At 33.1% G+C, this 16,474-nt stretch overlaps 2 protein-coding genes and 1 long non-coding RNA gene across 3 annotated transcripts in view; 2 read left to right on the forward strand and 1 right to left on the reverse strand.

Annotated features, from left to right (window-relative positions):
* The window catches only part of LOC143193752 (uncharacterized), a 103,140-nt gene that overhangs the window by 57,410 nt on the left and 29,256 nt on the right, over nucleotides 1-16,474 (forward strand). The window lies entirely within an intron of this gene.
* Nucleotides 2,428-3,114, forward strand: LOC143193751 (uncharacterized). The gene has a single exon (XM_076400103.1). The coding sequence runs from the start codon at nucleotides 2,601-2,603 to the stop codon at nucleotides 2,820-2,822; it is 222 nt and encodes a 73-aa protein (XP_076256218.1). The 5' UTR covers nucleotides 2,428-2,600; the 3' UTR covers nucleotides 2,823-3,114.
* LOC143193928 (uncharacterized) lies at nucleotides 5,330-15,689 on the reverse strand. The gene is made up of 3 exons (XR_013005141.1): nucleotides 15,684-15,689; nucleotides 9,944-10,142; nucleotides 5,330-5,476 (listed from the first exon to the last, which is right to left on the reverse strand). It is a non-coding gene; the product is annotated as an uncharacterized LOC143193928 (long non-coding RNA).

Genomic DNA, 16,474 nt, shown 5'->3' on the forward strand with positions numbered 1-16,474 from the left:
TCCGACAGTTGTCAAATTTATACACACATCTTTTGAGAATTAGGGCTAACTAAAAAACATATGGATTTAATTCTAGTAGCGTCATTTATGTGTCAGACCGGGGACTTTTCAATTGACCTGTTGCAATGTACCGATTTTTCACAATAAAACTTCATAAAACCTAGAAAATTAAAAAGAAGATAATCAATATATTGGTTTTATATTGCAAGGCAAATGTATCACATAGAATATTATAATAATGAAACATATAACATTTGTATTATTATTTTAATTGTAGTATATATGGTGTAAACACTATACAAAAAGTTTTGATATATTATATAAGATGCAAAAATAATATTTAATATCTTGTATAATTTATTGTAAAAATTAAACGTAACCACAAAAAATATTCCAATGTATTGCTGAAATAGATTTGTTATCTCTATCCTATTCTAATTTCCTGTTATGTCCGGAAGAGGTGTGCCACAGGCATTGACATTGTGTTTCGTCATCATTTTTCATTTTTAAGATGTTTAATTAACTCTTTTTTTAATACATTTTTGTAGTGGGTTGACTTGAAATTATACAGTTTTCACTTAGCACATGAGGGATTTTTTGAAAGCTATAGTGATGTTGTTCCAAGAAACATTGAAAGGCTTTTGATCATATATGAAATTCTACTTTGTATATGGCAGGATCAGCTTGGTGCAATATACTATGAGCTGCTAAAACCTAATGAAATCACTAATCGCCAACGACCACAATTTATGTGTTTGAGCCGAAAACACAGCGAAAACGTCATAAACATACCTTAAAAACATTCAAATGGGAAGTGCTACCCTACCCGTCATATTGACCAGGCCTTGTTCCTTTTGACTATTAATTGTTCCGACATAAAAGTCGTAACCTGCCTGAGCTCGCACTCATTATGAAGATACCAAAAAGATGGCTCGATTCGTCGATAACTTCAAAAGATACGTCGTTCTTTCGAGATGGATCCCTTAAATTGCCTGAAGAAAAGAAAAAGTAACTTTAAATAAAATACATTGGACCGATTGTCCACAGTGAAGTTTATGGACTCGATAGTTTCTGATATAGTTATCCCATATATTTTCGATTTTCTGATTAAAATCTTAATTGCTATACATAACACTATAATTAAAATATAAAGTACTAATTTTTAAAACAAAACTTTAAAATTAGAAAAAAAGCACGGCAAACTTATTTGTACACCCCATTTACGATTTGATTCGTTTTAATCTTAAGTATCTCCACGTGTTATCAAAATTCTGTTTAAAAAGGAAAAAATAAGTTTTTAATTAAAAATGGATACGATGGGTTAGGTGGCAAAAGTAATTTGTTCTTTCCATGTCCTTCAAACCGAATTTATTCGCATAATCTTTAAACTCTAAGGTGTTAGATACCTTTAGGCTAGTGTTGGGAACTATCGACTGAAATTGACTATCGACTGTTTAGTAATTGACTATTTTTTACTATCGACTGTTTCACTCGCTATTTTTGGTTCGACTGATTTTGTTACTATTTATTATCGACTGCTTTCAGATCATTTCATTCAAATCATTTTTAATTATATCATGGATCAGTTTTTTTTTGTACTACAGATCAGGTATATGTTTAATTTTTATATAATATTTATGGTTGTTGTACATCTTTAGTTTTTAGATTTTGTTTAGGTTCTATTGTATTGTCTATATTTATTATAGAATATTATTTAAAAATAATAATTAACACATTAAAATGCAATAAAACATTTGTGGGGTATTATTCCATTTCATAGAAAAATTCCATTCCTTTTCACAGACACACAGAACATTCAAATATAAAAGTAACTCTACTTCGTGTAACATTAAATTATAAATTGCATGTTATGTATTATTATTATAATTATAAGTATTCAGTAATTATGTTTTCTTTTTCTTTTTTAAAGTTAGTTCGTGAAGGAATTTATACATGTCCGACTCGCTTATACTACCGTTGGAAACTGTAACCACATATAAAATTTATACAGGAAAGGATTCGTACATCTTCGTCTGAAAAACACTTGAACCCGCGCATTTGACTGAATATATAGTAATTACTATTTTCACTCGCTAGTTTTTTGACCATCAACTGTTTCGACATTTTTGCAACTATCGACTGTTTCGACTGTTTTCAGTCGATAGTTCCCAACGCTACATTATAATATCAGGCCCTATAATATAAAATCAAAAATAATTTTTTACATACATCCACTTCCGTTTCCTCATTCCAAGAATATCTAAACAACTACCTACCGATGATGTATATTATTATTACGTCACATCGAACAGTTCCCGTTGAAAATTTTCTTGAAAACCGACGTATATCGAACGTTCGGTTTTTGCCGGAAGCGGCGACGGCACGACCGCGAAACAATCAACACGGCCTAGACGAAATAATAATCGCGTGTGCCGGAGACAAGTGAGGCGCGCTCCTGTCAGAAATCAAAGCGCACTCGAAAAGCGATCGCCGCCAGGAGCAGAACGTCTCAGTGGTGCGTACGGGCGAAGTCTAGTTTCGTAACTTCCTTTCGAAAGATTCTTCGACGGTCTCCTCGCGAACCTTCAAGTCTAGCATCGATGATGGAGTGCAGGGCGATTCCTCTGGCCAGCAACCAGTACCAGATCAAGCCGCGGGACGTCGACAGGAAGGTGCTGAGGGAGACGCTGTACTCGGAGATCATCCAGAGGCACAGGAGGTCGATCTTCGCCATGGGTTCCTTCCTCAGGATGTTGAAGAACAAAAAATCGAACTATAACGTGGTCAAGCACGGGGACGAAGTGGAGACGAGGGAGGAATGAGTCGCGGTGGTTCACGAGTGTATTATGTGTGCGTGCGTCTTGTAAATTATTGATCAAAGAGCGATACATATCGATGTATATCGATTAAAGTGATGAAGATGGTGTTACATTTGACCAGGTGATTTAAATAATGTAAGATACCAAATATATATATGTAATATGTTTGATTGATAGTTGTTATTCAACAGCTTACCTACTGTATTAATATCAATTTTATATATACATGATATATGATAAATAACGTAGGACATAATGTAATTTTTTCTAATATAATTATCTAATTTTTATATAAGTTTTTTATTCCCTAAACCTCTAACTGAAATATTGCAATTTATTAATGCCGATATAAATATTTTTCTATAAATAAACCTCTAAATAACAATTTTTAAAGAAAATAAAAGAACATAATAATACAAGGTATAATTTAATTTTGTTGTTGATTGATTAATAATCGTTTTCCTTATGGAAAATCGTTGACTAAAGAGCTATTTCCCATTGATATTGGATGGCTGTAAAGTCCACCAGATAATTTAAATAATGCAACTTGTATAATATATGCGGTATAAATGACTGATTACTATAATTATTATTCAACAAATTGACTACTGTGTTAATATCAATAAACTTGACCATTTTTCAGTCAATATTTTTTTAAAGAAAATAAGAACAGGTAGTATTAATTTCAATGACATTCGATTAATTAAGTGATATTGAATAGATTGTTTTGGGGTCTACTGGGCAATTTAAATAATGTAATTCAAAAATATATATGTCATAATGGATTTATTTTTATATCATATATAAATTATTTTATTTTTAAGTAAGATTTTATTTCATAAATCCTTAACTAAATTATTTCAATATAATACCCATATAAATAAATTTCTTTTACACGATATATGATAAATAACGTAGGACACAATTGTAATTTGATATAACTAGACCTTTAACTAAAGGATTGCAAGTTAATGCCGATATAGATATTTTCAATTAACATATACTTTTTATATATTATAAGGATTGCTATGAAAATAACGAAACTTCAAAATAACAATTTTTAAACAAAATATACGGACATAATAACACAGGACCGAACTTAATTTAGTTGTTGATTAATAATTGCTTTATTGAAAATCCTTGACTAAAGAGCTATTTTCGATTGATTAAGTGATATTCGATGGCTCTAAGGTCCACCAGAAATATTATATAATATATGTGGTGTAATTCATTAATAATCATAATTGTTATTTAACAACTTAACTACTATATTAATATTAATAAATTCAATTTTTTAATCAATATTATTTAAAAGAAAATAACAGAATATTATATTAAATTACATATTCTATGATAAAACTATATTGAAAGTCGTTAATTGAAGAGTCACATTAGATTGATTAATTGGTATTAGATGGTTTTAAGATCTACCAGACAATTCAAATAATTTATCCTAAATAATACGTGTGGTATAATAGATTGATAGTTGTTATTTAACAGCTTAAGTACTGTAGTAATATCAATTTTATATATGATAATAAAAGAAATCCTAATATAAACTATTGATAAAAAATTTCATTAATACCCAACATTTCATATATCTTATATTTCTTATGAATTTGACCATTTTTTAAATAATAATATTTTAAAGAAAAAATATTATATGATAAATAATATAGGACTTGTTTCAAGGCCTACTGGGAAATTCAAATATTGTAATTTAAAAAATATATATGATATAATTGAATTATCTTTATATGATATATAAATTATTAAATTTCTTTTTTAGAACCGTTTACTAAAGAGTCACACACCGTTTATTAACACTTTTTATGAATAGATTTGTGGTATAATTAATTAATAGTTGTTATCTTATATATTAATACAGCAACTGCTGTATTAATATTAATTTTATATATGGTAAATAAAATAGGACTGAATATTACTTTTTCTGATATATCTATTTTATTTTTTTAAATAAGTTGTTTTATTCCCTTCACCGTGAGTTAATTTATTTTATTTTAATAGACATGTAAACATTTAGCATACATTTAAACTCAAATTACAGGCACTGCAGATGAAAATTTATAAAAACTTTTGATAAAAAATTGCATCTTGATAAAGTTGAATTGGATTTTTCCTTAAATGATATTTTTTTTAATATGGATTGCATACATTTTTTTTAACTATTACTATCTGTATGTTTACTAACGTTGTTCTTTAAACCCAAACAAAAATATCAACTATTTTATCGACGATATAAAATAACAACCACCTTTTATGCTGAAAATCAATATATTTTACTTACATATGCAAGGCAGACGTATAAGAAGTATATTTGGATTATATTAAAATACATTTCTTATTTTATTTGTATATATTATATATAAACACAAAAAACAAATACAAGAAATATAGAAGTTTTCATATTTTATCCTTTATAGCTTATTGTAAAGTAATAAATAAACCATCCAAAAATATTCCAATGTACTTCTAAAATGAATCTTTGTTATATAGATCGTATTCTGGTTTCCCGTTATATCCGGAAGAGGTTTGTAACAACATCATTATAATAAACTAGAAACCTTCAGAAGGTCACTGGCATTGACATTTAATGTTTCGACATCATTGTTAAGGTATTTTGTTCAGAATTAAAACTGGAAATATAGTAAGATTATTAATATATTAGTAAAAAGGAAAACAAAGTTTTATTGTGGGCTGAACGAAAATTATGCGGTTAAGTAATTCTCTTCTGTTGCTTAATGAAAAGAAATAGTGTCCGGTAAATACAGATGGTAGGTATTAGGTAATGAAATGATGATACCATATAAAAGATGAATGGATTATTCAGATGGAAAATTTTGAAACTAAACAAAATTTACGAACTTCAAAAAGAAGAATTGATGGTTTAAAAATTTTTAAAAATATATTAAGCCGGCTTGATGGCGCAGTGGTAAAGGCGACAGAATGGTCCTCCTGTTGTTGCGATAGCCGCGGGTTCGAATCCTGCTGGGGCATGGTCGTAAATTTATATTTCTGATTGTTTAATATTTGTGATGATCCTAGGCAAGAGTGTAAAATACGACAGGGAAAATGATCCCAGTCACGCCATTATCCAGGCTGGGTAAGACCGGATGTCTTCTGGAATGATTTCTAAAGTTGGTCACTCGCCAGTCGGTAAGTATAATGCCGAGGACCGTGGTTCAGAGCCCACGTTAAACTTTAGGCCCTGTCCAGATAAACCCATAGTTGGTAAAAGGAGAAAATATATTTTTTAAAAAAATTATTAAATTTAATGATGACAGAAAAAACATGAAAACTCATTCATTTATTGTTTATTGCCTATAAAAACAAACACCATTAAAAATTGACTATCAGACTTCCAACATTGTGTGTTATGTTGTTCAAATAAACCGAGAAAAAGAGTTAGTGAAAAAAGTAAGGAATTTTTATTGCCTTGTTTTCGGCTGTTACAGAATAAATATTTCTTCAATTAGCGACTTTCTTGTGGTTCCCATGGTCCCAGTTTTTTTTTGCTTCGCTTGATATATTTATAATCTATATTTTCTTCATATATTGTTTATGAAGAGTAGCCGTTCTTCGCCATTATTTATTTCCTGCGCCATTGAACAAAAGGATTTGAAATTGCACTTTAGTATATTTGCTTTAAGCATTTTTATTCCTTTCTAAAAATTATGTATGTACTATTATTATTAATATTCTATAATATGTCGTCTTTTTTCCAAAAAGGTTTTTACCACCACTAACAGGTCAATTGAAATGTCCCCGGCCTGACACATAGATGGCGCTACTAGAAATAAGTCCATATGTTTTTTAGTTAGCCCTAACCCTCAAAAGATGCGTGTATAAATTTGATAGCTGTCGGATCATTAGTTTGTGAATTACAGCATTTTGAGTGAAGCAACTTTTGTTATTGTGAAATCAGTACATAGTATAAAACAAAGTCGCCTTTTCTGTCCCTATATCCCTATGTGCGCTTAAATCTTTAAAACTACGCAACGGATTTTGATGCGGTTTTTTTCAATAGATAGAGTGTTTCAAGAGGAAGGTTTATATGTATAATACATGCATAATATACTAAGGCAACATTGCTAATTTTAGAGGTTTCTAACGTGATGTCGTAAATGAACCTACTTTTTTAGGCTTATTTAGCAATTAGCAAAAACGCTGCCTAACCCTACGAGTTAGATCAAATTAATGTACTACAGTATTGTACACCATAAAAAGGTCTACAAAAAAGTCCGCGATGGTATATGTTTATCTTTTAGGGATAACCCACATTAACCATTTTTATTGTTTACTTTTTACGTGAGAAAATGGCTTATTTGCGAAGCTATTTTAAGCAATATGGCATTAATCCTTATCGAATTAAGTACCTTAAATACAGTGTGCAATTAATATAGATCAATATGGTTCCTTACAGCATGTAAATTAAACAAATATTTTCGGAGATATTACAAATTTAAAATTTGCGTTTAAAAATGTGTAATGTAATAAAAATTGTATGAATTTAGATATTCCAAAGATAGCAGGAAATCTTCATAGTAAGTATAGGGGAAGAGGAATGGTTTTACTCCAAATTTAATGCGTGCAGGCCAAGGGCAGTAATGAATGAACCAAAAATACTGGATCGATTTTAATCATGTTTTCATTGAGTGACATAGGCATATATATTTTATGTCCGTGCAAAGTCGGAGCGGGCCGCTATGTTTTTATATGCAACGTTCATATTTTTTCTGTAGTGTATTTAATTTAGTATCAGCATTGCACCCGTGCGAAGCCGGGGCGGGTCGCTAGTAAATATATAAAAAGGAATTTCGCGCGTTGATAAAATATTGCTTTTTGAAGGGAAAAATGCAGTTGAAGTAAAAACTTGGCTTGATGCCGAGTTTCCGGACACTACCCCAGGAAAATCAACCATCAGGATTGGTATGCTAAATTTAGACGTGGTGAAATGAGCACCAAAGGCGGTGAACGCAGTGGACGCCCAAAAGAGGTTGTTACCCACGAAAACATTTAAAAAATCCACAAAATGATTTTGAATGACGCTAAATTGAAATTGAATGAAATAGTAGACACTCTAAAGATATCAACTGAACGTGTACATTATATCACTCTGTGCATAAAGCATAAAGCTTTGTGCAAATTGGATGCCGCGCGAGCTCAATTTTGGATTCGGAGCAGTGTTTGAAGATGATCAAGCGTAATAAACCTAAGTTTTTGCGTCGATATGTGACAATGGATGAAACATGGCTCCATCATTTCACTTCGAAGTCCAAGCGACAGTCATCCGAGTGGACTGCACGTAATAAACCCGCTCCAAATCGTGGGAAAACGCAACAGTCTGCTGGTAAGGTTATGGCGTCTGTATTTTGAGATGCACATGGAATAATTTTCATTGACTACTTTGAAGAAGGAAGGACCATTAACAGCAACTATTACATAGCGTTATTGGACCGTTTGAAGGACGAAATCGCCGGAAAACGGCCGCATTTGAACAAAAAGGGAGTTCTGTTTCACCAAGACAATGCACCGTCTGGCCCCCAGTGACCATTTCGTGTTCTCAGATCTCAAAAAAATGCTCGCTGGGAAGAAATTTTCATCAAATGAAGAGGTGATGGCGAAAACTGAGGCCTATTTTGAAGCAAAAGAAAAATCAAACTACAAAAATGGTATCGAAAAGTTGGAAGGTCGCTATAATCAGTGTATCACCCTTTTTTATTAACCCAACTTTTTTATTTTATTATTCACTACACTAAGCTTTATGTGTGAATCTTCTTGACTCCCATTTGAACTTTTTCTATAGATCTAGGAAGAGTATCTGTATTTTGTCATAATGACTGTGTGATTAGCAATATTCTCATATATGAACTACTGGATTATTATTCAGTATTGCAGCTTAAATAATCCTGTGTGTTAACTTAATTAATTTATTCTGTCTTAACTTAATGTAAAAGTATCCAACATATCTTTGATTAAGTATTAGGCCTTTAAATTAGCTTTAAAGAATTGTTTTAACTTGAAGCATTATTGTGAAAATTCGGTATAATTTATATTATTCACATTATTATCCATCGATAGCACCTATTTTTCCACATCTTTCAGGTAATTTACGGATTGCATCACGAAAGGATCGACAATTTTTTGGTATCTCCATGAGAAGCGCCTCTCAAATAGGTAATGACTCAAATGTCGCAACAAGTAGTAAACAGGAGGAGTAAAGTCTGGAGAATACGTCAGTTATACAAAACACTTCCTATTTTAATGTTTCCAAGTATATTTTTACCGGTTTTACAACATATGGTCGAGTGTTATCAAATTGAAGAAGTAACACTGTTGTGTCTGCTGCTTCATTACTGCCGCAATGGTCAGCTTAAGTGCATGAATAGCAGTCGACAGCGATGCCCACTGATGGTTTTGTCGATCATAATGCCTTCGAATCCTCTAATTCATTTGTTTGGCTCTCCAGAATGCTCTTTGTCGTCGATGTCAAAATTACCACTTTTAAAACAGCGAAACCAGTATTCACATGTTGAAACCCATGCAGTATGTTTGCCATAAGCTTTCGACGATCTTCAAATTCAAGTCAAAAAAATAAAACCTCCCACAAATTCAATTTACTCAGTACAAATTCAGACATTTTCAACTGACTGAAAACATTTTTTGTTCATACTCCGAAGAAATGACACGAAAAATGAAGCCTATCATTGAGGTTTCACCATGAAGTTGGACACAAAAGTACCCGATGTGATTTAATATACTGTAACAGTGCCTGCTATTGTAAATCCTTTAAAATTAATTGATAGGCCTGATAATTTCAGTCGCGGCCGCAACCGACTCCAAAACCTAACAAAATATTTCGAGCTCATATCTCGAAATGCCACCAGCGACATACTATAAACTAGATACAGTGTCTCATCTCATACTAAATTCGATATTTAAAATTAGATCTCTCTTAAAAATACAAATTATTGGCCTATGTAAAATAAACACCATTAAAAATAAACCACCAATGCCATCGGCATGTGGGCTGATATTGCAACAATAACAAACTTTTAATGAGTTGTAAAAAAACGGTTCGATGCCATTATTTGCGGCCTTACCTCCTTTCGGCGTGAGGCAAACAACTTTGCCACGTAGGTCGCGGAAGTATTTGTAGGTTATTAGGGTTGTCTTCTTCAGTTCCGCCACGCGATGATTATCTTTTGCGGTTACCTTATATGGCGAGAGCTTATAAGGAACTCCATATAAGCTGTTGGTTTGTAATTTAACTAACAATCTCTCAAGCTGGTTTAATACTGGCTAAATATTTTGTCGATCTTCCCTTTCTTTCTCTTCTCTCTCTCCCTCTCTGTCTCTAAAAAAATATTAATTAAATTCAGCCATTCAACAATCAAATTCCATCATGGTTAGATGGCGAAATTCTCAGCAAGGTCGATATATATATCGACATCATGTTTAAATCATCAATGTGAATTCATGGAGAAGCCCATTTTCTTCTGTCCAGTTGCCATTCGTATTTTGTAGAGACATATACTAACTTCATGCACACTTATACAACCAAACCAGTTGCATTATATTGAATATAATTTTGTATATTATTTGGTAACTGAAAAAAGAACAAAATTATTAGGGAGCCATATACACAATAAGCAAAACAATTGAGCCTAACCCCAAATGTTATCAACAGTGTTATTTACCTCGATATTATGTTAATTAGACTTTGAACATAATTAAAGGTACTTAAAATAGTAAATACTTACATTAGAATGATATTTCAGTGAATAAATTACCGATAAATACACAACTTGTTGGGAGTTTCTACCGATGTATAATTACAATAGGGGCCCTGACACCATCAATATACTATAAAATGTCTAACTATAACACAAAATTATTAAAATAATGTATAAACAAAACATGTACCCATGGTTCTCTCTTTGAAATATTTTCCTGTGTTGGAGCGAAAGTATAGTCTATTCAAAGTTGATTTATATATGCGTCATCGAGATTTGTAACGTCAAAACGGCGCAATTGAGTTTTAGTTCAGTTTGGCTTTGACATACAAAAAAATTCTAATCTACTGTATGTTCAATATTTTTATTTGTCAATAAACAACGGTCACCTCATGTAAACCTTCATTCCAGTTTTATTTTGTCCTAACTCATCAAGCATCTTCCTTGGCCAGCACAATCGCCAGACTTCAATACAATTGAGGAGTGTTAGAGGAGGATTTGGTGGATATTTTGATACAAGAATGTGACAAAATTCCGTTGAAAACTATTCAGACAGTCTACTAGAATCTATTCTGCCAAAAATTGCAGGTGTTTTAAAAGAAAATGGCAGCTCAACATTATATTAATGAATAAATATTGTGTACATGTCAAGTATTTATATTATTTTGTTCAACCCCTGTACATACCATATTGAAATATGAAATATATTTGAAGCAATAAAATCATGCCCTTTCATTTCCTACGACAAAAACTATTACTTGTATTCCTATTTCTGGTAATGAGATATTTATTCAATATTAACATTAACCTATTATTAGCGTACCAAATTAACTTGCGTGCAATTTTACGATCGACCAATCAGTTTCTAATCTCCTTTAAATCCTTCTGCTAATTGCAGTGTTTTTAAATTCTATTTATAGAACTATTATATCCAGGCAATCGATAATATTCCTAGAATAAAATTAAAAAGCAAACGCCATTTTGATCAGATCAATTGGTTCGATTGGCTAATTAATTAAACATCTGTGACTATTTACTACGTGGCTCATAACAAGCAGTTGAGATATAAGTACCAAGCTGGTCGTTTAAAAATAATTTGAAAATAGTATTGTATAAAGTATAGGTTATTTTTGAAAGATTTTCTAATGCATTCAAATCTTGCGAATTATGAAAAATTGTTCCTAATATAGATTCTTATTATATAACAAATTTGATGAAGACGACAGTTTAGGGGCTTTAAAGTTTACTGTGTTGTTTTTTTTGTTATAACAACATAATAGGTTAATTGAAAAGTCCCCGGCTTACCATAGTGAAACACATTTTTTGGCAAAATTAGTGTTTTTATTCAACATAATTCCCTTCAAGGGTGATACACTGATTATAGCAACCCTCCAAGGTTTTGGCCTTTGCTTCAAAATAGGCCTCAGTTTTAGCGATTACCTCATTCGACGAAAATTTCTTCCCAACGGGCATTCTTTTGAGATCTGAGAACAGGAAATAGTCGCTGGAGGCCACATCTGGAGAATACGGTGGATCACGAAGCAATTCGAAACTCAATTCATGGAATTTTTCCGTCGTTTTCACTTTCTTGTGAAACGGTGCATTGTCTTGGTGAAGCAGCACTTTCTTTTTCTTCAAATGCGGCGGTTTTTCGGCGATTTCGTCCTTCAAACGGTCCAATAACGCTATGCAATAGTTGCTGTTGATGATCCTTCCTTTTTCAAGGTAGTTATTTAAAATTATTCCATGTGCATCTCAAAATACAGATGTCATAACCTTGCCAGCCGACCGTTGCGTTTTCCCACGCTTTGGAGCGGGTTCATCGTGTGCAGTCCACTTAGATAACTGTCGATTGGACTTCCGAGTGAAATGATGGAGCCATGTTTCATCTATTGTCACATATCGACGCAAAAACTCGGGTTTGTTACGCTTGATCATCTTCAAACAGTGCTCCGAATCATCAACTCGTCGTTGTTTTTGGTCAAAAGTGAGCTCGCGCAGTATCCACTTTGCACGGAGCTTTCTCATACCCAAATATTCGTGAATGATATGATGTACACGTTTAGCTGATATCTTTAGAGTGTCTGCTATTTCATTCAATTTCAATTTACGGTCATTCAAAATCATTTTGTAGTTTTTTTAAATGTTTTCTTCGGTAACAACCTTTTTGGGCATCCACTGCATTCACTGTCTTTGGTGCTCATTTCACCACGTCTAAACTTAGCATACCAATCCTTGATGATTGATTTTCCTGGGGCAGTGTCAGGAAAATTTGCATCAAGCCAAGTTTTTCCTTCAACTGTATTTTTTCCTTTCAAATAGCAATATTTTATCAACACGCGAAATTTTATTTTATCCATTTTTTTCACAATAACAAAAGTTGCTTCACTCAAAATGCTATAGTTCACAAACTAATGATCCGACAGCTATCATACACGCATCTGTTGACGGTTAAGGCTAACTAAAAAACATATGTATTTAATTCTAGTAGCGCCATCTATGTATCAGGCTGGGGACTTTTTAATCGACCTGTTAATTTGATACATTTGTAACGTGAACAAATTTATACCAGCAAACCCGTAAATTGTGTGAAAACAAGCTATTGAAGATTTTTATGCATGTTTTCATCTTCTTGATGAAAATTTAATTCAATTTCGAAGTCGAACTAATTGAATCTTATACAAATACAGTTGAAAAGAGAGTTGGAAAAGTTACTGCAACGTGGATCTAAAGCAGAGTAACGTTTACGTAACGTTTATGCAGGATTTTCAGTGTATATAACCGTTTTGCAATCTTGAAGTCGCGTCTTTTGTGCCTATCCTGTTCCCTTGAATGCCTAACTCTGTTACTTAATGACTTAATGCGCTGAAACTTAGGGTATTCGGTCTTAGTTCGAATATGACATGGAAGAAATACCGAAAAATATCATAAGATCGGAGATAATTATAATAACAATGGCTACAGAACGCTCGTTGTTTTTCCTTGTGGGGTATTAGGCACTGATAACTCCCCAGCCTCCATTCTTTAAGATGTTAGCATCATTGTTTCTAAGTCACTCCGTATAATTAGTCTTGGCATCTGCTCTGAAAGGCCTTAAAAGCTGTGGGGGGGCCCCGCTTGGTTGGCGCAGTGGTAAAGGCAGCAGGGTCGCCCCCTACTGGTGCGATAGTCGTGGGTTCCAATCCTCCTGGGGCATGGATGTACTTTATGTTAGTGAATGTAATTATAAATGTGTTTATAGGCAACAGTGGAAAATCCGGCGAGAAATAACCCAGTCACGCCAATAACCAGGCTGGGTAAGACCGAATGTCTTCGTCTATGTTGGTCACTAGCCAGTCGGTCATGGCGAGGCTTAATAACGAGGACCGTGGTTCGGATCCCACGTTAAATAGTAGGTCCAGTCAAAATAAACCCTCGTTGGTAAAAGAGAGACATTAATATATATATAAAAAAGCCGTGGGGTACATACATTTTTAAAGAGTATTTTCTGCATCGGAACCAAACTTGCATTTAAACTCATTCATAAAATCAATACTAATAACTACGAAACGGTATTCAATTTCCGGACTATATTTTTGTGCATTTATATATTTTGCACGAAAACCAATTTGATGTGAAAACGCCTTTGGACCTCTGAAAATAGCCTTGACTCTCGCAAATTGACGTCAACCGTATTGTTTTCATTACGGCGTCGAAGCAACAGGTTATTATTTCAATTAGTACGGTAATATCGTTTTCCCGGTGTTTTAAATAGTTCGGTTTATGTATTCCGCGTGTTCCGAAAATGCAGCGGTAATATGCATATTCCCATATTCGTTATTTATTTACCGAATATCGCGTATGTACTGATAAATTGTAATTTATGTAAATGATTACAAAAGACAGCAACTAAAGTGTATTTATAGCGGATCTCGCCACAGATATGTTGCTAAAAGCAACAAGCAACTTTGATTTATGGACCTTTGTTTCATTATACGAGGTCTGACTGTAAAATAATGGGAATCATTATGGAATCATTTGCTGATGAATAATTCATTCGTTTTTCCACACGATTAAAGTCGTGAAGGATGAGAAATGATCTTCTTCAGAGTTTTCTCTCAATTTGTGGCATTCCCTGTCACAGCTTCAGTGGTCTATACTCTTGACCCATTGAACACAGATCTGGATACAGGCATTGAAAAAATACATGTCACATAAAATCAGGCGAGTAATACTATTGAGACAGATTTGACTTGCGAAATAATGTAGTAAGAGCATTATATTAATGAATACTCCATTGCTTTTTCCACAATTTAGAGTGTCTTTTGTTTCTCTAAAATGGAAATAATCAAACATTTCAAGATTGTAATGATCAAAGTCATTCATTAGTCGGTGAATCATGAAACATGATGAATAGAAAATGCTGTTTAGGTATTATGATTTTTGTGGAAAAATTATATAAATTAATAGGTATTGCAAGACCATAATTACCATCCCATGATCAAGCGAAATAAACCCGTGTTTTTGCGTCGATATGTGACAATGGATATGTGACATGGCTACATCATTTCACACCGAAGTCCAATCGATAGTCTTCCGAGAGGACTGCACACGATGAACTCACTCCAAAGCGTGGGAAAACGCAACAGTAGGCTGGCAAGGTTATTGGGTCTGTATTTTGGGATGCGCGTGGAATAATTTTCATTGACTACCTTAAAAAAAGGAAGGACCATCAACAGCGGCTATTACATAGCGTTGTTGGACCGTTTGAAGGAGGAAATCGCCGAAAAACGGCGGCATTTAAATAAAAAGAAAGTACTGCTTCACCAAGACAATGCACCATGTCACAAGTCAGTGAAAATGATGGCAAAAATCCATCCATCCACCGTATTCTCCAGATCTGCCCCCCAGCGACTATTTCCTGTTCTCAGATCTCAAAAGAACGCTCGCTAAGAAGAAATTTTCGTCGAATGAAGAGGTGATCGCCGAAACTGAGGCCTATTTTGAAGCAAAGGACAAATCGTACTACAAAATGGTATCGAAAAGTTGGAGGGTCGCTATAATCAATGTATCACCCTTGAAGGAAATTATGTTGAATAAAAAAAGTTGAAAAAAAAAACTAAATTACTTCCATTATGTGCGTCTTTTGTTGGTATCGGCTTGGTACCGCAGTAGTTGAGGCAATACGACAGTCCTCCTACTGCTGCGATAGTCGCGGGTTCGAATCCCGCAACGCTTGTTTGTATTTCATGTTCAGATCCAGTCAGTAAAATATCCAAAAGGTTGATGGTTTATTTTTTGCATCAAGATCGTTACGTTTATCATAAATATACAAAGAAAAAAGCGAATTTTCTTTATTTTTAATTCACAAGAACGATTAACCCGAAACAACAAAAACCGATCGTGATTTTCGAATAAATTTAAAATATGCTCCACAGTCCGAAATGATATTTAACAAACGTCTGAGGTCAATTATACCATGTGCGCAGATAACAAAGAATAAAATAATAAACACCGAGCACAATTTATGCTATGATGGAGGCGTTTTATAGTTGAGACTAAGATATGTTCGTTGTAAAACGTAGAAATATCGATGATCCGACTTCCAGTGGTGTGGGTTTTATAAAATTGTTCGGGCGCACATTTATACGAATCGATAAAAATGTTAAATTTCGTTTCAATAAGCTTTCGTCGTTTTGTTTTGTACGTAATTAAGATCACACAGAAACAGTATGAACAGAAATTGCAGTGTTTTAAAAACTTTATATCAACATCTCTAGAGATATTAGATTTTTGCTTCAACCATTGGGTTGTATCGACGTCCATATTTTATTATGGATAAATATATGTCACAAGAACTAACAGAAATAGTGACAATATTTATTGAAAATAATCGTTCCATTATTGCCACTCAGTGCA

The sequence above is a fragment of the Rhynchophorus ferrugineus genome, unplaced genomic scaffold, assembly GCF_030347505.1.
Source record: "Rhynchophorus ferrugineus isolate W39M unplaced genomic scaffold, kcgeb_rfMv2 rfM3, whole genome shotgun sequence".
In the NCBI taxonomy this organism is placed as follows: Eukaryota; Metazoa; Arthropoda; class Insecta; order Coleoptera; family Curculionidae; genus Rhynchophorus; species Rhynchophorus ferrugineus.

Coding starts and splice junctions, on each gene's coding strand:
- LOC143193751 (XM_076400103.1), top strand. CDS start 2,601: ATGATGGAGTGCAGGGCGATTCCTCTGGCCAGCAACCAGTACCAGATC.